Source organism: Erinaceus europaeus, chromosome 2 (genome assembly GCF_950295315.1).
Source record: "Erinaceus europaeus chromosome 2, mEriEur2.1, whole genome shotgun sequence".
Classification (NCBI taxonomy): domain Eukaryota; kingdom Metazoa; phylum Chordata; class Mammalia; order Eulipotyphla; family Erinaceidae; genus Erinaceus; species Erinaceus europaeus.
This window is the reverse complement of record NC_080163.1, coordinates 62,212,202-62,239,078: the sequence shown is the minus strand read 5'-3', so window position 1 is coordinate 62,239,078 and position 26,877 is coordinate 62,212,202. Positions and strand designations below refer to the sequence as shown.

Here is a 26,877-nt window from a genome sequence, read left to right as displayed (position 1 = left end):
CCCCACCTGCAGGGGAGTCGCTTCACAGTCAGTGAAGCAGGTCTGCAGGTGTCTATCTTTCTCTCCCCTCTCTGTCTTCCCTTCCTCTCTCCATTTCTCTGTCCTATCCAACAACAACAACAATATTTATTCCCTTTTGTTGCCATTGTTGTTTTATTGTTGTAGTTATTGTTGCTCTTGTTGGATAGGAGAGAGAGAAATGAGAGAGGAGCGGAAGACAGAGAGGGGGAAAGACACCTGCAGACCTGCTTCACCTCCCGTGAAGCGACTCCCCTGCAGGTGGGGTGCCGAGGCTCGAACTGGGATCTTTACGCTGGTCTTTGTGCTTTGCGCCACCTGTGCTTAACCCGCTGCACTTTTTTTTTACATTTTTTAAAATGATTTATTTATATGTGATGTGAGAGAGAGACAAGAGCAACCACTCAGCCCTGGCCTATGGTGATCCTGGCTATGATCTCCGATGCCTCACTCATACATTTCTTGTGTTCCTGAGCTATCTCCCTAGCCCTGAAAAATAATGGTTTAAAGTAATTATAATAATAATTGTTATGAGAAGAGAGAGAAACTAGAGCACTGCTCAGTCCTAGCACATGGCAGTGTTGAGTATTGATCCTGGGTACTCAGGCATGTAAGCCCTGTGTTCTGACACACAGCATCTTCCTGGCCCTTGACAACTGGACTAACCACCCTAGTGTACTGCCGGCCTGCAGAAAGCAGATACAGGTAAAAATATTCCTTTTTTGTCTGTTCTTTCTTGAACAATACAACCTTAGAATTAAAAAAAAGTATATTCTGTTTATTAATTTCATGAGAAATAGAAAAGCACAGACAGAGAGAGATGCACAGAGAGGCCAGAGCACTGCTCAATTCTGGCCTATGGTGGTACTGGGGATTGAACCTGGGACTTGGAAGCTTCAGGCATGAAAGTCTTTTGCATAACCTCTATGCTATTTCCCAGCCCAACCTTAGAATTACAAAAAATAATAATAACTTTATTGAGATACAATTCAATATACGGTTCTACCGTTTAAAGGATACAGCACAGTGGTCTGTGTTATATTCACAGGTAGGTGTAATCTCCACAGTCAGTTTTAGAATTATTTCACTGGACAGAGGGTAGATAGCATAATGGTTATGCAAACACTCTCATGCATGAGGCTCCAAAGTCCCAGTTTCAATCCCCCGCACCACCATAAACCATAGCTAAACAGTGCTCTGGCTAAATAAATAAATAAATCAAATTATTTCACTAACTCAAAAAAGAAATTTCATACCCTTTGGGCATTGTTTCCACCCCTATTTCCCAGTCTTGAGTAACCACTAATCTACACTTTTTAAAATACTTTTATTTTATTTTTGAGAGAGATGCAGAGAGAGGCACACACAGAGAGAAACACCAGAGCACTGAGCTCTGGCTTATGGTGATGCATGGGATTGAACCTGGGACTTCGGAGCCTCAGGTATGAGAGTCTCTTTGCATAACGATTATGCTGTCTCCTCTGCCCCTAATCTCCATTTTCTCTCTAAAGATGTAGACAATATATATGCTATCACTGAATTTGTCGTCTTTCATAACTAGTTGCCTTCACTTAACATGTTCTTAAGGTTCATCCATATTGTAGTATGTGTCAGTACTTTTCAGTGACCAAAAAATATTCCCTTGTGTGGATAACACTGCATGTTGTTTATGCCTTAGTTCATGGATATTTGGGTTGCTTGTGTACCTTTGAGCTATTCTGAATAATGTTGCTGCCAACATTATGCCATCTTTTGTGAAGACTGCTTTTATTTTCTTGAATATCTCTATCTATCTGGGAGGGAACTAGTGTATGATAACTCTGTGTTTAACCATTTTGAGGTTATGATAAGATAGTTTCTCACAGAGTCAGGCGGTAGCGCGCAGCAAGTTAAATGCATGTAGTGTGAAGTGCAAGGACCGGTGTAAGGATCCTGGTTTGAGACCCTGGCTCCCCACTTGCAGGGGAGTCACTTCACATGTGGTGAAGCAGGTCTGCAGGTGTCTATCTTTCTCTCCCCCTTTCTGTCTTCCCCTCCTCTCTCCATTTCTCTCTGTCCTATCCAACAACAACAACAACAATAATAACTACAACAACAATAGAAAAAAAATAAATAAAGGGCAACAAAAGGGAAAATAAATATATAAAGAAAAATTTTAAAAAGATAGTTTCTCAAGATGGCCGTACCACTTTACATTCCCAGTACCAGTGTTTGAAGGCTAGATTCTCAATATTAACCTAAAATTTGCACCCCCATAACTGTAATGCTAATCCTCTTGTCTCAGTGCAGATGTGCCTTTTCTGGGCGACAGCTCAATCTTATATTCTGAGACTTCCAACACTAATGCTAAACAGCTGCTATCAGTTTTCATGGCCCTGTGGCAGTTTCTGGAATGTAGTTTTATATCCACTCTTTTGTGAATGTGTTTGTCTATATTCTCCCCTGCTTTTTTTTTTTTTTGGCTAGAGAACTAGATGTCTTTTACTTACAAGTAATTTGAAATCAAAGATAACTACTAGTGGGATGTCTTGTCAGTATACTGTTGTTCCTTGCTGAGTTAACTGGTCCGAACCCTTAACCTAGTAATTCACTCTGGCTGTATGTTAGAACTCCCTGTATTGCTTTCAAAACAACCTCATACCCCACCCACGGAAAAGGCCCAGTCCATCCTGGGTGGAGAATTGGCACAATTACTAATGACTGGAAGAATAGTTTTGTCTAGGTCTTCTGAAGGCCCATACCACTCACATTCTTGTTGTTTATGTATATTTACTGTATTGACTCAAAACTAGTCTTCTGAGGGAGTCAGGTGGTAACACACCCAGTTGAGGGCACATATTACCACGCGCAAGGACCTGGGTTCAAGCCCCCAGTTCCCACCTCCAGAGGGAGGCTTCACATGTGAAGCAGTGTTGCATGTGTGTGTGTCCCTCTCCCTCTCTTATCTATCCTTCTTCCCTTTCAACTTCTCTGTCTGTATCCAAAATAAAAAAAACAAAAATTAAAAACACACACGGACACACACACCACTAGTCTTCTCTAGAGCACTAACTTTGGGTACCATCATTAACATGAAGCATTTATTTTTCCTGGTTTCTATAGATACCCCGCTTCCCCTGCAGTGTGCTCTGCAGATGCTAGCTGATATCTTTACTTTCCCTTTGGGCAACATGCAGTTTCTACATGGTGTTACAGACTCTAGTCAGGTGAGGGGATTATAACCAATGTAAGGCAGGAGTGCTTAGGTGAAAACAGTGTTCTCATTTGTGTAGTGTTAGGTCTTCTTGGGAAATACCTTTTTTTAAAATTTATTTTTTTAAAGAGACACTTTTTTTTTTTTTTAATATTTATTCCCTTTTGTTGCCCTTGTTGTTTTATTGTTGTAGTTATTATTGATGTCATTGTTGTTGGATAGGACAGAGAGAAATGGAGAGAGGAGGGGAAGACAGAGAGGAGGAGAGAAAGATAGACACCTGCAGACCTGCTTCACCACTTGTGAAGTGACTCCCCTGCAAGTGGGGAGCCAGGGTCTCAAACCAGGATCCTTACGCCGGACCTTGTGCTTTGCACCACGTGCACTTAACCTGCTGCTCTACCGCCCAACTCCCCAGGAAATACCTTTAAATGCTCCTCCATTCTTGTTACAAAAGCTCAGAATAGTGATTAATATATTTTGAGTATTTACTCATTCCAGGCACTGTGAAAAATTGCATTACTATTTTCTCATAATAATTCTTTCTACCCTCAAGTGTGTGTGTCCCCATCTACCCTGTAATAAACCTGGGACTTGGTGCCTGTAAGATAACTGTTGAAACACCTCCTGGCCCATTTTTAAACCCCATATATACCTTCAGAGATAGGGAGGAAGGGAGGAGGAAAGATAGGCCAAAGTACTGTTCTACTATCTGTGGAGTTCTGTGGGTATGGTGCATGGTGCTCCCATGTGGGATTATGGGATTGAATTTAGGGCCTGAGGCATGGTAAGGCGTACACCATATTCACTGAATCACCTGCCAGGCCCCATATCATAATTAGCTTTGAAAATTTTACCCAGTCATACTCAGTCTCTGCTGGTTGACTTAAAATTTTCCTTTTTTTAAATTCTTACATATTTATTTTAACCATAGTACTAATCAGCTCTGGTTTATGGTGTGCCGGGGGATTGAACCTGGGACTTCAGAGCTTCAGGTATGAAAGCCTCTTTGCATAACCATTATGCTATCTACTCCTCCCCCCCACCCCCAGTTTCTGCTGGTTAAATGAAGTTAGGGTCCAAAACCTTAATGTGAGTCTTGAACCTTGAGTCTATTAACTACTCAAAATGGTAGTTTTAAAGTTATCAGCAAGATAAAGTGACCGTACCTTTCCCCTCCTAGAGCCAGCTGCTGTAACTGGTGTGTATTTTAACTTTTCCTCCCTCATTTAGAGTTAATATTTATTGTAGATGTTGCTCTTGGATCTAACTGGAAAATTGTTTTTGATCAGTGCATATGTAGATGTCTCTATCTTTCAGTCCCTCTCTCTCTCTTTAAAAAAATTTATTTATGAGAGAGAAGGGAGGAGGAGAGAGAACCAGAACATCACTCTGGCACATATAATTGGGGATAGAACTCAGGACCTTGTACTTGAAAGTCCAGTGCTTTATCCACTTCACTACCTTCCAGGCAGCTAGATGTTTCTTTTAAAAAACAAACAAGCAGAGTCAGGCGGTGGCACACCTGGCTAAGTGCTCACATTACAGTGCACAAGGACCTAGGTTCAAGTCCCTGGCCCCCGCCTGCAGGGAGGATGCTTCACAAGTGGTGAAGTAGGGCTGCAGGTGTCTCTCTGTCTCTTTCCTGCTCTTTTGCCCCTCTCCTCTCAATTTCTCTGTCTAAATCCAATAATAAATAAAAGATTTTTTAAAAAACCAAAAACCACATGATTAACGGCTTCCAGTGTTGTATGCTTTACATTGGGTTGTTCTAGATCTCCCCCGCCAAGAGAATTGGATCAGTCCAGTTAGTTTTCGTGGCCCGCTTGGCCCCACCCCTAGGAACCCCGCCAGAGTTCCAGGGTTCCTGAGTGCCAGAGTTCCAGAGTAAAAGAGAGTTCCTGAGTTCCGGAATTGGAGAGAGTGCTTGCACCGCTGCAAAGAGACAGCAGAGTTCTGTTTGGTGATTAGTTTGTCTTAGTTTATGAATCGTTGTTCCTGAATAAAGAAATACAGCTTCCCTGCCCAGCCGTATGTCTCTGGTCGTCTCTGTTACCCACCCGTGAAGCCAGCCCGGCTAGAGCTTAAGAATTTTAACAACATTCCAGCGTATCTTTTATTGCTGGACATTGATGTTTCATCCTAAGGAAGAGAGAGAGAGAGAACACAAGTTCACCAGAGCATCGCTCTGGCATATGCAGTGCCAGGGACTGAACTCAATACCTCATGTTTGCAAGTCTGGTGTCTAGTCACTGTGTCACCTGCTGAGAGGCTGTTTCTTACAATATTACAAACTGTACTGCACCCAATAACCATGCGTGTGTGTCATTTTGCATGTGTCTCTGTGCAGGATTTCTCAGCCTCTGTGCTGTTACCATTAGATGACGGATAATTCTCTGTCTCAGAAGCTGGTCTGCACACTAAAGACATTTGACACATCTCTGTGTACTGATGCCAATAGCATTCCATCTCAATGTATGCCCACTAAAAACCCCCGCAGATGCTAAGGAGACCCGCATAAGGATCCTGGTTCAAGCCCCCGACTTCCCACCTGCAGGGGGGTCGCTTCACAAGTAGTGAAGCAGGTCTGCAGGTGTCTTGTCTTTCTCTCTGCCTCTCTGTCTTCCCCTCTTGATGTCTCTCTGTCCTATCCAACAACAATGACAGCAATAACAACAACAATAATAACAACGATAAGCAACAAGGGCAACAAAAGGGGAAAAAAATAGCCTCCAGGATTCATAGTGCAGGCACTGAGTCCCAGGGAGAATACTGGAGGCAAAAAAAAAAAAAAAATGTAGTGGGGGTCAGGCGGTGGCGCAGTGGGTTAAGCGCATGTGGCGCAAAGCGCAGGGACCGGCGTAAGGATCCCGGTTCGAGCCCCCAGCTCCCTACCTGCAGGGGAGTCGCTTCACAGGCGGTGAAGCAGGTCTGCAGGTGTCTATCTTTCTCTCCCCTTCTCTGTCTTCCCCTCCTCTCTCCATTTCTCTCTGTCCTATCTAACAACGAATTGCGTCAACAAGGGCAATAATAATAACCACAACGAAGCTACAACAAGGGCAACAAAAGGAGGGGAAAAAATGGCCTCCAGGAGCGGTGGATTCAAGGTGCAGGCACCGAGCCCAGCAATAACCCTGGAGGAGGAAAAATAAATAAATAAATAAATAAATAAATGTAGTACAGAGCATGTGCCTAGAGAATATTTGTTGAATGAATGAACTTGTCTCTGAATAACTGAGGAAATCTCAAAAACTGTCTCATTCCATGGATTGGAGAGTTTGTTTAGTATAACAGCACATTCTGTGAAGCCATTTTCCTAAAATGCTCAGAATTAGTTGGTTTTTCTCTGGACCGTTTGGCCTTATTGGGTTTCGCTGAAAGCTGACAAAGCTAAGAAAATGAATAGCTGTTGAGGATAAAGATACGAATAACTATTTAAGTTCCCCTGTCTCATGCTCAAGTAGTCATAGTTATATTTACTTAAGGCAAATTGATAGACATCACGGTGTAATGGAGTTCTAATAGGAGCAATTTTCTGTATTTCCTGAGATCAAAGTCTGTATTAAGGGGACACCATTTACCTTGCCAGTGACTGCTCTGCTAATCCAGCAAGGTATCTGGAAGCCTGTATGGTAACTGCAACTTGTTTGCTTTTATTCTTTCTATTTCTAAGAATTTATGTGAGTGCTGTTTAATGTTGGCCAAATAACTTGTTTGGCTGGTTTGCTGTTCTCTGTTCTGGAGTCTGGCAATCATAAGTAAGAACTTAAGTGGTGGGGCTGGGTAACAAGGGGAGAGTTCATTGCCTCTGACAGGAAAAACAAAGAACGAAAAAACCAAACAAACTGCTGGGTCAGGGGTCAGCACACTGCTTTTCTGCAAAGGACCAGGCCTGTTTAGCTTGTGTAGACATAGCCTCTGTCACCTGTGACTCTTTGCTTTTTACAGCAATTTAAAGATGTTAAAAAAAAAAAAAGGGAGTCGGGCGGTAGTGCAGTGGGTTAAGCGCAGGTGGCACAAAGCGCAAGAATGGTGTAAGGGTCTCGATTCGAGTCCCCAGCTCCCCACCCGCAGGGGAGTCGCTTCACAAGTGGTGAAGCAGGTCTGCATATGTCTTTCTCTCCTCGTCTCTGTCTTCCCCTCCTCTCTCCATTTCTCTCTGTCCTATCCAACAACGACGACATCAATAACAACTATAACTACAACAATAAAACAACAAAGGCAACAAAAGGGAATAAATAAATATTTTTTTTAAAAAGCCATACCTAAGTCACAAGTCTTATAAAAGACAAGCCATAGTCAGATTTGACCCATGGGTTATAGTTTACCAACTTTTGAACTAGGTGAAGAAATTAGCTTATTGCTAAATGTGTTTACTTAAACGTCACAGGGACATGAACCCAGAATAATCTTGCGAATTCTCACTTGATTGTGATCCAGAAAAGAGCGATCTAAACTCTGGTCTGGCAGGAGTCAGAGAGTACCTAATATCAGTCATTTTTGGCTTCTGGAGCTCAAGGTAACCTTGGCTAGTGTGGTGAAGCTGCCCAGTGGGATCGCAGGCTCTAGCTGCCTGTTTTCCATGCGAGTGTTGTCCATGCAGAATGGAGCTGGAAGAGTGGAGTGGAAGTGTGGCTCTTAAGTTCGGCTGGTATTGGGTTGAAATAATACAGTGACTCAGGCAGCCAGTGCAACAAAGTCTTACAAATACATCTAATTGCCTGAATCTCTGTTGTGATGTAGTTTGGAATCTAACACGTGCAGTCAGTTTGGCCATTTTAGAAAAATAAGAGTAGGTTTGTGCCTTGGATTCTGAGATGAACACCAAATTCGGATGCATGAATCCAGATTTGCCATGGGATATTTCTCTCACCACTAGTTCTATGGTGGTGAGTTTTTTTCGAGGTAGTTTGGGAGAGAGGGCATAATGATTAAGACTTGATCTATTTTGAGAGGATAATAACTAAAATGCCTATTAAAATGAAATAAACAAATATTAAAATGTGAAGACACTGTTTCCTGACTCAAACTCATCAGCAAAATTATGGTACATTTTGTAGCTGCAAAGAATAAGATAGCTATACTGATGGAACCTTCTTTATTGATAGATCGGATAGAAACAGAAATAGAGAGGGAAGGAAGAAATAGAGAAGGAATGAGAAAGAGAGATACCTGCAGCATTGCTTTACCACTCCTGAAGTTCCCCCCTGCAGGTGGGGCCCAGGGGTTTGAACCTAGGTCCTTGTGCATGGTAACGTGTGTGCTCAACCAGGGGCACCACCACCACCTGGTCCCCCCCCACCACCACCACCGTGGAACACTTTTTTAAAGATATATTAAACTGAAAAAGAGAAGGAGAGAATAAAAATCAAGTACAGTGAATAACAGTGTGCATAGTATGCCACAGGTGTGTGTAATATGCACCACTGTGTATAAACCATGCATAGTATGCCCATCCAGTGCTGTGTATAATACGTATAACAGTACGTATAACATTGCTGCAGATGGGAAAGCAGGTAGCAAAGAGTAAGTGTGATCTCCTTGTAGATGCACAGATGATCTCCAGAAGAGTATAAAGCTGCTAACTTGATTGTATCTGTGGACAAGAATGGAGGAAAGGTGAAAAGGAATTTTACTTTTCATAGTATTTTTTTTTTTTTATGTATATGTTCTTGTATATGTTCTTTTGAAGTCTGTCTTATACCCCTATGTTTTTCTACTCAGAAAGTTTGAGTTCTATCATGAAAAATGTATGAAACACCCATGTCCTGTGGAGAAGCAATTATAGAACCTTCTGTGCCCCTTAAGAGATCTTTGGTCTATACTCCCAGTGGGATAAAGAATAGAGAGCCTGGGCATCGGTGGCACAGCGGGTTAAGCACACATGACGCAAAGTGCAAGGACAGGTGGAAGGATCCTCGTTCAAGCCCCCCGGGTCCCCACCTGCAGGGGTGTCACTTCACAGGCAGTGAAGCAGGTCTGCAGGTGTCTGTCTTTCTCTCCCCGTCTCTGTCTTCCCCTCCTCTCTCCATTTCTCTCTGTCCTCTCCAACAACAACAGCAGCAATGACAACAATAACAGCAACAAGGGCAACAAAAATGGGAAAAATGGCCTCCAGGGGCAGTGGATTCGTAATGTAGGCATGGAACCCCAGCAATAACCCTGGAGGCAAAAAAAAAAAAAAAAAAAAAAAGGAATAGAGAACCTTCCAGTGGAGGGAATGGGATATAGCTCACTGGTGATGGTGGTGGGAACTGTATGATTTGTACTTCTCTTATCTCACAATCTTAAATCTATTAAATCACCAATAATAAATTAAAAGAAAAAGAAGTTGAAAAATAAGGAGACACAAAGCATGACTTGGACTGGGTTTGTTGTCTTGCACCAAAGTAAAGGACTCTGGGTTGGGGGGTGGGGAGGGGAAGGTTCAGGGCCTGGAACATGATGTCCGAAGACCTAGAAAAGGGGTTGAGGGAAAAACCGAGAAATGATATACTTGTACAAACTACTGTATTTTATTTTTTGTTACTGTTTTTATTGTTTGCTGTACACATTAATCCCTCCAATTAAAAAAAAATATATATATATATGAAACATTTGTGTGTTTTCCTCCCACATCATGTCTGCCACCTGTCTCTTTGACCTTGATGATTTGAGAAGCTACGGTGATGAAGCTTACCCTAAACCAATCCCCCCTCCCACCCCCCCAAGGATGTTTCTCCTAATGATTCATATAAACTGATGGTGTTTCTGTTTCCACCCCAGCTTTGGCAACATGCAAGATACTTCTTGCCAGGAACCCAGGTCACCAATGAGAAGGGGGCATTAGGAGGAAGAAGATCCAGAGGAAATCAATGCCAGCCGCGTCTGGAATTACACTCACCGCAGGCAGCATGAGACATTCTGTGCCAGCATCTGTGTCCTCCTGGCAGAGATCATAGCTCTCCAGGTAGGAGGGTCCTGGAAGCCACATGCGCCAGGAGCCTCTCTAGAGGAAGAATGGAGCGAGATGTGAACTCTCTACAGTGAACAGTTTTTAGCTTATGAAGGAATTTGAAATTGAAACAGTTATTTAATTTCTGAATATCCACGTCCAGTAGCCTTCTGTGTGAAGTGCCAGCCCTCCCCTCCTGGAGTTATCAGGATTTTTCTGGCACCAAGACAGTCTCTTCTTGGTACTTCTGGCAATGACGGATCTTCGGGACAGATTTATCTGCTGAATGCTCTTGGGCAGGAAAAGGACTTCTGGAAGCAGTGTAGGGAGCAGAGCAGTGATCCCTGCTTAACTGCTCTTTCACAGAAACTCAGCCTGGCCTTGAATGCTTGAATTGAAGACTGATCCTGCCTTGTTCACCTCCAACGTGAGGCATTTGGAGGCTGCCTCCTGTGCCTCTTTATTTATTTATTTTTTATTATTATTATTTTTTTTAACTTTCATTCTACTCCCAAGTTTTCTCCTCAGGCCATCCAATAATGGAGTTTACCATCCTCCAGGGCCTTGCTTTTGTTCTCAGGCTGGTGCTGTCTGAGAGGACATTCTGAAGGCCGTGGTCTGTGTTTGGGGAGGAGGGCGTTGGCCTCGCTGGGATCCTCCACCATGTTCCTGTTGCTGCCTTTTGACAGCCTGATTGTCAACCTTCTGGGCATCTCCCTGACTGTCCTTTTTACTCTCCTTCTCGTTTTCATCATAGTCCCGGCCATTTTTGGAGTCTCCTTTGGCATCCGAAAGCTCTATATGAAAACTTTGCTAAAAATCTTTGCGGTAAGTTGTGTTTTAAATGTGTATTTCATAGAGGAAGAAGTGCTATGAAAAAAAAATGTTGTTCTTAGTGGATTGTTATCTGTTTATTGATATGGAGAAGATGAGTATGGAAAATGGCCTTTTGAGTATAAAGAATAAGTACATACTTGTGGAAGTCTTTTAGCAGTCTTTTTGAGATAACATTTTTTTAGCAGTCTTTCTTTTTGAGGTAACATACCTGTATATTTGATTCATCTGAGCAAAGATTTCGGTTCCATGACTCCTGGCTTGGCTTATTATAAAGAGTGGGGCTTAGAATTAAAAAAAAAAAAAAATCACTGATTCACTTTGTCAGACTCAACTTCATCTTATATAACATGTTGAAACACAAGCTGCTACTGACATTCCCTCACTGATAAGCATGGAAGAAACTCTTCTCTTTTTCAGACGTTTATCTTAAATAGATATTTTGCATTTCAGACAAAAGAAGTGTTAAAGACTTCCCCTACAATCTGAGAGTGAAACCATTCCTATGTGGTATGGTTTGGCAGGTTAGTTGGGGAGAGGCATCTGAGAGGATTTGAAAGTTGTTCTGTGTAAGTGAATGGTTAACCACATTAACCGAAAATAACCTACCAAACCATACCAACTAAAGAGTGCTCTGCTTTTAGATAGCTGAGGAAATTTGTTACAAGAACAGGGTGGTTGATGGATTGTTTTATCTGTTAAAAATAGAGGAGCAGGATAATACATTGCTTCACATATGTTAGAATATAATTATACTGCTGAACTTATCCTAGTGTAAAGGGAATGGATGAGAAGTGATACTTCCTGCAAGTCAATCTGTGCCACAGACACTAGATATTTATAGTACATTTGGTCATTTACTAGCATTGTCTGTTTTTAATAGTCAGTGAATCTTTAGGTGAGACCATGTATAACTTGAGAAATGTGCTCATAATATTAAAAATGACACCACATCATCTGTACAGCGTGTTAAGAGTTTTCGGTATAATTTTTATTTACCTTCATTTAGTTCCTTATGCATCTACGGCGGACAGAATTAATTATAAGGAGTCTATATCTTGTCCGAAAAGAAATAGAAAGTCTGAAGGACTTAAGTGAGAAGTTCTATTACCTGTATATTGCTGAGCTTTACGTTCTAGCTTTTGATACTTTGTTTATTATGAGAGAGACAGAGAATGAGGGCGAGCGGAGGGGAGAGGACCACCCTGAACCTAGGACCTCAGAGTCTCAGGCATCTAAGTTCATAGCTTTTGTTATTTCATATTCCTGTAAGAATTAATGACTCTTTCTCACACTGTAAAAAAGCGAGGTTCACCTCATTAATGTAAAATCAGTCATGCTAAAGTGGGCAGCCAAATGACTTTGTGTTTACAGAGATATTTATAATACAGTCAACCTCTTTTTGGTACTAGAACATCATCATCACTGCAAAGGAAACCCATAGTCATTAAGGAGTTTGTGGTTCTCCCATTTTCTCTTCCCCTGATTTTTAACAACCACAAATCTATCTTCTGTCTTATTATTCAGCCAGAAAAAAAAAAAAGGTGAAACATTGATGAGTCAATACTGATAAAAAAGTAAAATTTCATATTTCATATTTGTGTGAAAAATTCAGAGATGGAACATAGATAAGCTTTTAGGAAACAGCAGTGAATGATAACTAGCTTTTATTCAAGTTTATAAGCAAGGCTTAAATCATAAACAATGAGAATTCATAGTTTAAGAACAGAAATAGGAGGAGTTACCAGCCTACTCTTCTTCATAATTGTTAACATTGTTAACATATTTACTTTAAATTGATAGGATAGGGAGGAAGTTGAGAGGGAGAGAAGAGACACCTGCAGTGCCACTTCACTGCTAATGAAGCTTCCTTCCTGCAGGTGGGGACCAGGGGCTTGAACCCAGGTCTTTGCACATGGTAACATGTATACTCAGTTGTGCCACCCCCCCCCCCCAATTAAAATTTTTTTTTTTTTTTCTCTTTGGATTGGATGAAAGGCTTTAAATCTGTGTATATTCTCTACTCCATTACGAAAACAACCCCTTAGTGGTCAATAAGAACTGAATAGCTACATTTTTATTAGTGGTAGTATTAGATACAAGTTGTGTTTGGATACCTTTGGGTTTAGATCTTGAAATACATATATAAATATCTGTATTCATACATATATGCATTTATGGTGTTTATATATGTTTATGGTATTTAAAAAAACTTCTTTATTTTGCCTTTTTTTTTTTTTAAAGTCTCTTCATCTCCTTTCTAAATTAGGATAAGTACAGAATTTTAGAGGTAGAAGCTCAGGGAATATAATACTGTGGGTCTTCCCCTAACTCTGCATTTAGACTGTTAGTTTAAAATGAGGAAGCATTTTAAGCATGCTGTTCAGGAGCTAGTCTCCTCCACAGACTTATGCCATTAATTTGGCTAGGCATTTCTATAACTTTCCCAAGTGATTCTGCCATATACCATAAAAAAGTAGAGTCTGATAAACTCCTTTTGAATGAAGACCTTCCCTTTTTGTGTGTGTCTTTTTTTTTGTTGTTGGATAGGACAGAGAAATTGAGAAAGGAGGGGGAGATAGAGAGAGGAGATAGGGAGACAGAAAGATAGACACCTGCAGATCTACTTCACCAATCGTGAAGCTTTCCCCCTTCAGGTGGAGGCCAGGGGCTTGAACCCGAGTTCTTGCTCTTGGTTATATGTGCACTTAACCGTGTGTACCACTGCCCAAACCCAATGGAGACCTTAATGACACATTTATCCCCCCCCATTTTTTATTTGTGATTAATAATGCATTGTAAGATTATAAGCTTATAGTGTATAGTTCCACACCACACTCACCACCAAATTCTGTATATCCACGAGTGCAACTGCCAAGATTAGTTCTTCTGGTGTGTGTGCTTTCAGATTCATGGCTATCACTTCTTTAGATTCCACAGGGAGTGAAACCATCCATTGCCTTTCATCTCTTTACTTATTTCGTTAACTATAATCATCTTTGGTTCCATCCATTTTGTCCCAAAGGACACAATGTCATCTTTTTTTGAATGCAGAGTAGAGTATCCATCCCATAGCTTCTTTAGCTTATCCTTCATGACACTTTTCTAACAGATAAAATGCTATGGACATGATGCTGTGTGAGGAGTGAGATTTGGTAAGAAGAAACACAGTATAACTTTTGTCTGACACCCAGAATCCAGATGCCATGCTGTGTGGGAGACCAGGACACATATAGGTGTTCCAGTTCACGGTCCTAGGGAGACTCTAACAGCCAACATCGCTATCACATGGGATTGAGCAAGTCCTCGGAAGGCTTCAGCCGTCAGCCTTTAGTCACCCAGTTGATGTGTTTTAAGTCACTAAGTTACGGATGGTTTGTCACGTAGCAGTGACACAGCCAGATTATAATGGAATACTGAAGAATCGGAACATTCATTCATGTCCCACAGTTTGTAACATCTTAATCTTTTGTGTATTGCCTTTCAATCTTTGATATAATGTATACTTCTAGTTTATGATTGCATTAATGCCATATGCATATGCTTTTCTGCCTATACTTTTAGAATTTCATCAGTTATTCATTTTACTAGGTAATCATAAAAGTTAGTAAAAAATGAATATCTAATACATTTTTAATAGCTTTTATGATGATACCTTTGCTTTTGGAGGGCTTAAGTAAGCACTAACTCTAAAGTTAGTTTCTCACAAACAGTTTCTTTAAAAGAAGAAGGATGGGGATAGACAGCATAATGGTTATGCAAAGAGACTCTCATGCCTGAGACTCCAGTGTCCCAGGTTTAATCCCCTGCACCACCATAAACCAGAGAGCTGAGCAGTGCTCTGGTAAGCAAAATAAAATAAATATATAAAAAATATTTGAAATAAACAGAAGAAAATACTTATATACCTACTGGGTGGGGGGAACACTATAGAAAATGGTATGGGTAGATTTTGTCTTTTCTGTTTTCTCTCAGGGGAGACTTAACTCCAACAGGGCCTGTAATTGCTGAGTCATTGGAGGTCATCATGTGTAGAGGGCAGCACGTTGTCTACAGTGTTTTTATTCCCTTATAGTTTGTGCTGCAGATTTACCCTCTATACAGTGGTGGTGGTATTTTGAGTGCTGAAATTCCTGGGAGTGGACTTTCAGCTGAGTTGAGAATGATAAGGAAAATGGGAGAGGAAAAAAAAAAAGAGCATAGCTGTAAACCATCAGGGACACAGCAAAATGGTTATATAAAGATATTCTTATCCCTGAGGCTCTAAAGTCTCAGGTTCAATCCCCTGCACCACCATAAACCAGGGCTGAGCCGTGCTCTGGTTAGAAAGGGAAAAAGTGAAGGAAAAAATATATATATAGCTAGAAAAGAGAACAGTGAATTTAACTGATGTCAGTTGTCGCTTGCCTGATGTGAATGGAGTTCATTGGCTAAGAATAGAGACCATAAGATAGTTATGATCAGACTGACGTTAATCTCCAAAACAGAGTCATAAAAACCAGGGGTGGGGGAGTCGGGCAGTAGCGCAGCAGGTTAAGCGCTGGTGGTGCGAAGCGCAAGGACCCGTATAAGGATTCCAGTTCGAGCCCCCGGCTCCCCACCTGCAGGCGAGTTGCTTCACAGGTGGTGAAGCAGGTCTGCAGGTGTCTGTCTTTCTCTCCCCCTCTCTGTCTTCCCCTCCTCTCTCCATTTCTCTCTGTCCTATCCAACAATGACGATATCAAAAACAACAATAATAATAACTACAATAAAAACAACAAGGGCAACAAAAAAGAAATAAATAAATACAACAAAACAAAACCAACCAGGGGTGGAAGGACTGGAGAGGTGGCTCCCTGGGAAGCGCATGTGCCTTGCTGTGCTTGCTCAAGCCCAGTCACCCCAAGGAGTGCTGTGGTCCAGGGGTGGTGGGCCAGCCTCCAGTGCTGTGGTATCTTTCTCCTTCTCTGTCTGTATGTAAATAAAAAAAAATCACTTGAGGACAGTGAATTCTACATGCACAAGTCCCAACTCTGAGAAACAAAACAAAACAAAAGCAAAAACCAAAAAAAGCAGTGGTGGTTATATGGCAGTAGAGGTGACTATGGTACAATAGGCATGGTTTCTTCTTTTCCTTTAATCACCATTTATCTCCCCTCAATAGGTATCTTCAGAAACACTCTCATCCCCAACTTATGTCCCTTTTCACTGTCATGTATCAGGACCTACCCTTCTTCCCCAGAGTCCTTTGCAGCCATCCAAACCCAGTCCAACATTTACTTTGTGTGTTCACGGTTAAGTGAGATAAGCCAAAAATAGAAGGACATGGATTTTTTGAGTCAAGTGACCTGTAGGTTAAATGCCAGTTTTTCTTATCATCCCTGACACTTGACCTTAGACAGCAGACTTTCCAGTCTGCTCTGTCTTCTAGAGAGTGGGACTCCTTTACCATGCTCGCAGTGTAATAGTTGCTGTTAATCACTAATGTCCTCCCAGCCCTTGTGGGGAGGGTGATTTTAACTTACATCGCTTAAGAGAAGAACAGAAGAAGTAGTGTGGGATTGTGGTGGGGAAAGTTTTAGGTTTTATCACTTCAGGTCTGTCTTTTCCACAGATGATCATAGTGAAGAGAACTATTTGGAGATGACGCATTCCATACAGCCCTTCTTGATTACTTTTCAGCACAAGGCTGTCTCTCAGATTGTGCTCGGCTATCAGTCTGGGTAGGTTCTGTCCCCAAGGAGCTTACAGTATAGAAGGAAAGACATATATGCAAACATAATTCAGAACGTGATGCCAGTTAACATGCACAGAGGGAACCAAATCTTTAAAAAGACAGAGCATTGTAGAAGAGCAGCAGAGAAAGAGAAGGTAAAGCCTTGTTTACATAATGCCTAGTTCAGTAGAGTAAACAGAATGAGATGGGGCGCAAAACTGCATATTTCGGGAGTCTGGCAGTAGCGCAGCGCTAGGACCAGTGTAAGGATCCCGGTTCGAGCCCTCAACTCCCCACCTGCAGGGGAGTTGCTTCACAAACAGTGAAGTGGGTTTGCAGGTGTCTATCTTTCTCTCCCTTTCTCTGTCTTCCCCTCCTCTTTCCATTTCTTTCTGTCCTATCCAATGACAACAGTATCAATAACAATAATAACAACTACAACAATAAAACAAGGGCAACAAAAATATTTTTTAAAAAAAATGCATATTTCTGGGCTAGCACAAGAACTCACCTGGATAGTGTTATTTGCTTTGCCATGTGTGCAAGTCAGGTTCAAACCTGGCCTCCACATCACCGGAGGAAGCTTCAGTGCTGTTGGCTGTCTTTTCTCTTCTCTCTGTCTTTTGTCTATATCTGAAAGTCAGCCCAGAGCAGTGAAATCCTAGTGATGACAAAAAGAAAACAAACAAACATCACAGATATTTATTTGGATATTGAGAAGCCACTGACAGGGAAGTGATATAATCAGATACATATTTCAAATAGACTAGTGGGAGGAAAAGGCAACCAAATGACTGCTGCATTAGTGTAGACACCTGAATAAGCTAGTGGAAAAAAAAAGAAGTTATAATGCAAGAGCAATTGTGGGAGTTTGCTTTTTTCAGGAGGGTTGTTTGAATTTGATCACTGATGGCAAACTTGGAAGTTTGACTAACCGGAGCATTAGTAAACCCAGAGAGAGGAGAAAAGGTTTCATTCTCACCATGCTGGGTGGTAAGGACTGGCTGGGCTTGGAAATAACTTGGTGATTAGAATGTGAAGTTGACACTTGTGCCAAGTCCAGAATAGAAATTGGATTTGTTAGTATCCACTTAAGATTATAGAAGGCACAAGTCTGCAAGAGACTCGGTTCTTCTAACTTGGGTCATGCTCTAAATAAAAGTTCATCTAATTTCATATTCTCCTCAGCCTCTAATGAAGGGTGGTCTTTTTTGGCGGGTGGGTGGGGGGCAACATTGTGTATATGAAACCAGCACCTTTATTTGTTAATAGTTTCTGCTAGGGTAGTAAATAAAAATTCAAGGAACAAAATAATAATAATAATAATAGTAGTAGTAGATTATAGCTGACTCTCTAACAGTTGTTAGAAGAGTTGTTTTGCATGGGAAGTAGAAAGACTGTGAGGGATGGGGGCTCAGGAGACAGCATAGTGGTTGTACAAAAAGACTTTCATGCCTGAGGTTCAGAGGTCCCAGGTTCAATCCTTGACACCACCATAAACTAGAGCTGAGTAGTGCTCTGGTTAAAAAAAAAAAAACTGAAGTGACAGATGATGGCATCCTAGCTTTGTAGGGAATCTTGTTATTTATTTTCTTTTATATATATTATTGGATAGGGACAGAAATTGAGAGGAAAAGTAGAGAGATAGAGGCAGAGAGCAGAAGAGCCATCTGCAGAACTGCTTCACCACTGTGAAATTTCCCCCCTGCGGGTGCAGCCCAAGGACTTAAACCTAGGTCCTTGAACATTGTAGCACATGCACTCAACCTGGTGCACCACCACCCAGTCCCCCGGGATCTTATTTCTTTTGATATCTGTAGCCAGTTGGTGGGAAAATGCAATGGAAGGTGACTGGGTTGGAGGGGTTTTATTGCTGAGATTGGTGTTGCTAAGACTTCACTGGGCCCTGTTCACAGGATTAAGTACCTGAATGGATACTATTTATTCCTTCCACTGAATATCCACTGAATAGATAGCAAAAAAAAAAAAAAAAAGCACTGTCAAACCGCCTGCATTTGTAAGGGCTGGATCTGCACTTCACCTGCCAAAGTCTTTGTTGTGTTTAATGTTACCTAAGAGTGCAACATTGTTAATGCCTTTAAATGGTCTTCTCTTTGGGAGAAGCTGAGAAAGGAATAATTGGGTGATATGATACTGAATAGCAAAGTAAATGGCATCTCGGATCAAGGGAAGGGAGAAGAGGTTTATGGGAAATATGCTCTGAATTTAGGATTCTCGGTATTGTTCTGGTTATCCCGGCACTGAACTTCCTCAAATGACAGCTCTGAGAAGTCAGTTGTATATAGCTCTCAGATTTTGCTAATGTGTAGCACCCCTTTTTGTCCCAAGGCGAGGTAGTGGAGTTCACTGGTTGGCCGTTCTTAACAGCCTGTTCCCAGCTAACAAGGAGCTTTCCCCAGCCCTTCTGTCCTTGCCCCAACACTTAGGACTTTTGACAGTTATTTCCTAAACACATGAGCATTTCGCAATGAATCTGACATTTGAAAAAGCAAAACATGGAAAACTGGGAAATATTATGCATGTACAAACTATTATGTTTACTTTTGACTATAGAACATTAATCCCCCAATAAATTAAAAAAGAGAGAAAAAGGAAAGCTAGAAGTAAAAACAAACAAATGAACACACGACAGCAGAAAACCCAGAAGAATGACAGGATGCTAGTGAGAACTTGGTGATAGCACCAGGCGAGACTTAAGCATTTCATTTAACCAAGTTCAGTACCTTTCCACTAAAAACGAAACCACAGCCAACTTGAGTTTTGCGTAGTGAAACAGTCTTCACACTCTACTGTGCCAGAAGCCTGCCCAAATGTTGTCTGTCTGTTGAAATCTAGTCTGTATCGGAACTGTCAGAAAAGAATTGGGGTTTTTCTAATTCTGACTATGCCTGTACCGGGACTTTATTTAAAATGTAAAACCCTGAATTCTGAGTGAGTGACCTTGGCTTTTACATCAGATTTGTAAACTCTTGCTCCTTATTCACTACTTCTCTTGGTGGAATTTCCCGGTGGAATTCACCTTTCTCTGTCCAGGGCTTATATTTACATTTCCTTCTAGAAGATGTTAGCATGCATAAATCCGCCAGCTGAAGAATCTGAAATACAAAATGGGTTGTATCAGTTTGCTTTTCTAAGATCTTGGAGTGGGTGATTCTCTCTCTCTTATTTTATTTTTATTTATTATTGGGTAGACAGAGAAATTGAGAGGGGTGGAGGAGGTAGAAAGGGAAAGAGACAGAGAGACACCTGCAGCCCTATGTCACCACTTTGAAGCTTCCCCCCTGTAGGTGGGTGCCAGGGGCTTGAACCTGGGTCCTTACACATTGCAGTGTGTGTGCTTTAACCAGGTGCACCACTGCCTGGCCCCTAAACAAACACAAGCTCCCCAGCATTTTGGATGTGCACCCAAGTTTAGAAACGTCACTTTTTTTTTTTTTTTTTAATGATGGTGTGGGGGAATTGAACCGGGGACTTTGGAGCCTCAGGCATAACCATTATGCTAGCTACTCCCCACCCAGGTGATTCTGTTTAAGTCCTCTGTCTTTCCTAGATTAGTGGTGTTTGAAGAAATCCCCAAATGAGGTTAGGTGACTGATAAAACCTGTGCCCTGCTTTTGGCTCCATTAGACCATGCAGAGTGGTCTTGCTAGTACTTGGGCTCTGCCAGCAGAGTCTCCACCAGATGCTTTGGGCCTTGTGGATTTGCTGTGTCATGGAACAATAGGGTTCCCACCTACATAATTGGGGAAGTGGAAGTCTAAAGAGAGACACTTTTTAAAATATCTGTTCCATTTCTTGGGCTCATCAGGGATGTGCCTGTTTGTTGACAGCTTATTCCATTTGGAAACACATGTACTTGTGTTTCTGCTTCTCTAATAGTAAGAGAGACTCAGCCTCTGAGTTTTCTTACCATGGTTAAAAAGATTTTGCTCAAGGAGAGAGGAGGCTCGATGAAAAAAGCCTTTTTTTTTTTTTTTTCAAACTCTCCTGGAGCTTGTGGTTATGAGGATGGTTGGGATGTTTTTACAGCTTCCCAAGTTCTGTTACATACTTGTCTCATTTGAGTCTGAGTGACCTTATGAAGGAGGAGACTGATGTGTCTGTTTTGAAGATAGAAAAGATCAATATTGGAAGTCCAGCGGTAGTGCAGCAGGTTTTAAGTGCATGTGGCGCAAAGCACAAGGATCTGTGTAAGGATCCCGGTTCGAGCCTCTGGCTCCCCACCTACAGGGGAGTTGCTTCACAAGTGGTGAAACAGGTCTGTAGGTGTCTTTCTCTCCCCCTCTCTATCTTCTCCTCTCTCCATTTCTCTCTGTCCTATCCAACAATAATGATGACAATAATAATAATGACTACAACAATAAAACAAGGGTAACAAAAGGGAGTAAATAAATGCTTTTTTAAAAAGATCAATATCAGAGTATTGGAAATGAGTTACATGTCAGACTTTGAATTTGAGCCTAGATTTCTTTTTTACTCTCCAAATCAGGTATATCCCCCCCCACCTTTGAAGAATCTAGTGGCTCGTCCACTAGAGGCCCTTGCTTGAGGTCCTAGAATCAAGCTCCTGCAAGGGGAAAAAGCTTCACAAGTAGTGCTACAGGTCTCCTACTATGCAGTCATTCTTACTCTCTTATAAATAAATAAGTACACTCACACACACAGGTATATGCATTGAAAAACATAGAAAAATATATCATGACTTTCCTAACGATCCATACAGATAACTACTAGGAATGGTGGAAGCACCAAGCCCCAGTGATAGCTCTGGTGGCAAAAAGGGGAAGAAATAGTCCCTCTCCGACCTTTCTGTGTCAGATTGTAGGACTTTTCCTGTTAGAGTTATGCAAAGGGCGATGGACAACAAGACTTTCCTATTTCATAAATCTGTCATCTATTTGAAAGCTAAAATTACGGCTTTCTTGGAATACTTTGAGAGGTTGGCAGTATTGGGCGGAAGGTACTCGCTTAAAAGATGCTGGATTCTGCTGATTGTGAATAGCTGCTGTGTGGCCGTGAAGAAATGTGAGACACACTGACTGTTAAGTTAGTGCGTTCATTAAGTAACTGGGAGAGAAGGAGCTTTGGGCAGTAAGAAGCTAGGTCTGAGAAACTTAAACTGTCTTCATGAGTTTCCACGGCTTTTCTGTATGTGACTTAGCTGCTTTCGGTCCTGATTATCAAGAAGAGAAGAAGGACTGAAGAGAGGGCTTTGGTGAGTTTCCTTTGGAGAACATATGCTTGCTTGGCCACAGTCTGATTCCGGTTTTGAGATCGCCATCTCACTCTGGGCTCGAAGCGTCCACAGAATGGAAAGGGAAGTGTTCACTGAATGAAAAAAAAACCTCCTCCTTGCTTGTTTTCATCTCTTCCCCCCCCCCCCCATTTTCCACCCCACAGTGGGCTACCTTGAGAATGGAGAGAGGAGCCAAGGAGAAGAACCACCAGCTCTACAAACCCTATACCAATGGTGAGACTGGTCTTGAGCCTTATCTTATTACTGGTTTCTTAGTAACTTTATTATCTTTTTATATTTACTTATTAGATAGCCTCACAGAGAAACTGGGGGTGGGGGAGATAGACACCTGTACCCCTGCTTCACTGCTTAAGAAGCTTCCCCCCTGCAGGTGGGGACCAAGGGCTTGAACCCAGATCGTTGTGCATGGTAATATGTGTGTTCAACCAGGTGCGTCACCACCTAGCCCTCTTGGATTCTTTTTTTTTTTTTCTTTTTGCATTTATTTATTTGTTATTATATAGAGACAGAACTTGAAAGGGGATGGGGAGAAAGACAGGAAAGACATCTGTAGCCCTGCTTCACCACTTGTGAAGCTTTCCCCCCTGCATGTGGGGACCAGAGGCTTGAACCTGGTTCCTCACACACTGTAATATGTGCTCTTAATCTGGTGCACCACTGCCTGCCCTCCCCCCCACCTTGATTCTTATCCAAATGGCACTGGACTCTCAAGCATGAGGTCTGTGACCCCCCACCCCAGCTTAATCCTCAGTGTTCCATATACCAGAGTGATGCTATAGTTCTTTCTCTCATTAATAAGTAAATCTCCTTTGAAAAGATGTCTTTAAATCTTTAAATGTGGGGAGATAGCATAATGACTATGCAAAAAGACCTTTATGCCTGAGACTCTCCCATACTACCATAAGCCAGAAATGAATCATGCTTTGGAGGGGTGTGTGTGTGTGGGGGGGAATCTCTTTGAAATATGTTCCTAAATGCTTTTGTTCCACACCCACTCTTCACTATATACATAACAGGATATATACTTGTGTATCTTTTAACATGGCTTTCTCCTAACATACTGCCTAACCGACGTGTTCTCATTTGCAGGAATCATTGCAAAAGATCCCACTTCTCTAGAAGAAGAGATCAAAGAAATCCGTCGAAGTGGTAGTAGTAAGGCTCTGGATAACACTCAAGAGTTTGAACTCTCTGACATTTTCTACTTTTGCCGGAAAGGAATGGAGACCATTATGGATGATGAGGTGACAAAGAGATTCTCAGCAGAGGAGCTGGAGTCTTGGAACCTGCTGAGCAGAACCAACTATAACTTCCAGTACATTAGCCTCCGGCTCACTGTCCTCTGGGGACTAGGGGTGCTGATTCGTTATTGCTTCCTTCTGCCACTCAGGTGAGGGCAGGGCCTGGTGGCATCAAAAGCCTTAGACCAATATATAGTCTTCCTACCCATGTCTCTGTTTTGGTTTCCTGTTTCAGAAAGAAAAGGCAGTGAGATTGTTTGACTCACCAATCCCCCAAACTCTTGGATGGGAACACTGGCGGTTATCCTCTAGAGGCCCTTGCATTCTCTGCATGACAGACGGAAATAGTTGGGTCCTTAAAAGACAGATTGCCTGGCTAGGTGGACCAACCACAGAGACAGGGAACATGATGTACTTTCTCACCACTTCTCCTTGGGCCTGGTGGATTCCTTCCTACAGCTGGCCTTTCTAGCACAGAGGCAATATTGAGCTCTCGGTTTTTCTGTATCACGTGCTATTCTGAGTATGTCTTCCTGGATACTGGTACCTTCAGGCTCTATTTCCTGTTGCCTTACAGAGAAGCTGCATTTCTGCCAGAGTTGAAAGCCAAAGGGAAGGTTAAGACAGCAGGACAACAGGTCCCCGAAAGCAGAAAAGTCAGACTTTAGGATCTCCCATCATCCTGGCTGCCTGACACCTGAAGAGATGGTGTCGGCTGAGAGCCAGATCTATCAGGCACACTCAGTTTAGAATCCAGATGATCTCTAGTTCTGACAAGCTTGTTCTAGTGGGAACCTCTTGTCCAAATAGAACTTGAGTCTGGTTTTCACGATGGTCACTTTAATTTTCACACATTGGTCCCTTTGGTGTTCACATAATCAGTTCTGGAGTTGGGGCAAGAATTGATTTGCTCTGGTTTAATTTTTCTTCTTATTACAGGATAGCTCTTGCTTTCACGGGAATTAGTCTTCTGGTGGTGGGCACAACTGTGGTGGGATACTTGCCAAATGGGAGGTGAGTAGAAAAAAAGTTTCCATGTCTGAAAGGTACTTGGTTCTGGAAACAGCGGTTCGAATAGTGAAGGCCAGGCTACTACCTTGGGTACATCCAAAAGAAACTTAGGTAGATGAAATAACCCAGTGATAGGAATGATAGCAACAGTCAAATCTTTTTTTTTTTTTTTCCTAGTTCACTAATATTGATGTGATTTTTTTTTTAAACCATCCCATTTGTGTATTCTTTCCATTTTAATAATAAAGGGAAAGCTGAGGCTTCTTGATTCCAGGTTCAATCCCCAGTACCACCATAAGCCCAAGCCGAATAGTGCTCTGGTCCCTCTCTCTCTCTCTACCTACCTTTTTCCTCTATATTGCTCTCATTAAAATAAATGAAATTTTATATATATATATATATGTATGTATGTATGTATACACACACACACACACACACACACATAAAAGCAAAAGGAACCAAGGAAATAGTGCAATGGCTATGCAAAAAGACTTTTATGTCTGAAGCTCTGAGCTCCCAGGGTCAATTTCCCATACTGCCATAAGTCAGAGGTGAGCAGTGCTCTGGTTAGAAACAAACAAACAAACAAAAACAGCAAACTGAACAAAAGGAAAAGGAAAAACTAGAAAACAATAGAGCTATCAGATTTTACAGCATGCTGTTTAGTTTTGAATATTCTACAAATAAGAGGACAAGAAGTCTAGATATAATGGTTTTGTTACTAAAAAAAAAAAAAAAAATGCTTTCGACGACCTCACCAATGTGTCCTGGGACCTTACCCCTCCAGAGCTCTACCTCACAGAGAACGATAGAAACAGGCTGAGAGTGTGGACTGAATTGCCAACACCCATGTCCAGTGGAAAAGCAATTACAGAAGCCAGAACTCCTTTCCTCTGCACCCCCAAAAAGTTTTGATCCATACTCCCAGCAGGGGAGAAGTAATAGAGGATAAGAGGGCTCTGAACTCCAGCTCCAACAGGATCCACAGAAAGAGGAGGAAAAAGGGAGGGACATTTGGATGTAGTAATATGGTCATGAGTGGCTTGAGGGGAAGAGAGGACTGGACTTGAAGAAAAATGGAGCAATTATGTACAGATGTAGACAGATGGTTGTAGAGATGATGGTTGGCCCGTGTCTGCAACCTTGGGAGAACTGTGATGGCTTGCAATGGAGGAGTTGGGGATTGGTGGTGGGAACGGTGTGGAATTATACCCCTGTTGACATGTAACTTTGAATTAAATGAATATTAAGTCAGTAAAGGAAGAAAGAAAAGAAAAGGAAAGAAGAGAAAGAAAGAAAGGTCGGCCTTTCTGGGGAAGTTCTGGGGCTACCAGACTTGGCCATTGAACAGGTTTGCCTCTTAGGTCTTTGTGTTGCCTGTAGATATTGACTGGGAAGGAATGATGACTCACCTTTGTTGGAAATTATAGGGCTGTGAATTCTTTTTGTCACTAGAAGTCCAATGCGCTATCCATTGCACCACAGAGCCACCTGTAGGGCTGTGAATTCTAAACTCATTAATAAAAGTGAATTAAAAAAAAAAAGATTTATTGATGACAAAGAGGAGGAGAGAGAGAGAACCAAAGTATCACTCTGGCACATGCAGTGCCAGGGGTTGAACTCAGAATCTCTAATGCTTTTATCCACTGTGCCACCTCCTGGACCACAATGAAGATGAATTTAAGCAATCATTATTTTTATTTCTCATGCGTGACATAAAATTTATACAGGGTTTTGCCACATGCACTAATATTTACAAAAGTATAGTCATAAGGACTGTGGCAGTCATAGTTAAGCTGTAAAAGTTGGCAACTTTCGCTGTCTTCCTCTCTGTACAACAAAAATCTTGGTTCTGTTGCTACAGGTTTAAGGAGTTCCTGAGTAAACACGTTCACCTGATGTGTTACCGCATCTGTGTGAGAGCCCTGACAGCCATCATTACTTACCATGACAGGTAAGGTAACTTAGTGTGATTCAGAGGGAAGTGGCACTGGCCACATATGACTCAGACCTACGATCTCTTCTGAGCTTTCAGTCAGAGCTGATAAAAACTGGTGAGGTGAGAGCTGAGTTCCAAATGCACTGGTTCACACTCATTTTTGTTGCTTTGCATATATATTAAACACAGGAAAAACAGACCTAGAAATGGCGGTATCTGCGTAGCCAATCACACTTCTCCAATCGATGTCATCATTTTAGCCAGCGATGGCTATTATGCTATGGTAAGACCTCTTTCTGTTGTCTTCTTGGGGCAAGATTTCTTTCTTTACACTGCTTGAGGCTAGTGCCACATGGGGCTTTTTCTTAAGGTAACCATGTTTGTTTGTTTATTTATTTATTCTCTTTTGTTGCCCTCGTTGTTTTATTGTTGTAGTTGATGTCGTCGTTGTTGGATAGGCCAGAGAGAAATGGAGAGAGGAGGGGAAGACAGGGGGAGAGAAAGATAAACACCTCTGCTTTACCACCTGTGAAGTGACTCCCCTGCAGATGGGGAGCCGGGGGCTCGAACCGGGATCCTTATGCTGGTCCTTGCGCTTTGCACCACCTGCACTTAACCCGCTGCGCTACCGTCGGACTCCCAGTGTAACCATGTTTTTATACCAGACTCCCACTTCTCAGTGTCACCTTTTGGCGGGTAACCCTAACCCTCTCCTGAGCAGATTTAGCAGAGTA

General features: G+C 41.9%; 1 protein-coding gene across 4 annotated transcripts in view; it reads left to right on the top strand.

The window, feature by feature from the left end:
* Positions 1-26,877, top strand: part of GPAT4 (glycerol-3-phosphate acyltransferase 4) — a 48,513-nt gene that overhangs the window by 8,863 nt on the left and 12,773 nt on the right. For 2 of the 4 annotated variants that reach the window (XM_007522765.3, XM_060181999.1), the window contains exons 2-7: positions 9,977-10,973; positions 22,096-22,165; positions 23,042-23,342; positions 24,133-24,207; positions 26,069-26,158; positions 26,333-26,426. In XM_007522765.3, the coding sequence (XP_007522827.1) occupies positions 10,809-10,973; positions 22,096-22,165; positions 23,042-23,342; positions 24,133-24,207; positions 26,069-26,158; positions 26,333-26,426 (795 nt within the window). In that variant the 5' untranslated portion in view covers positions 9,977-10,808. The remainder of the gene's footprint in view (positions 1-9,976; positions 10,974-22,095; positions 22,166-23,041; positions 23,343-24,132; positions 24,208-26,068; positions 26,159-26,332; positions 26,427-26,877) is intronic. The other 2 variants (XM_060182012.1, XM_060182007.1) reach the window with 2 other exon arrangements.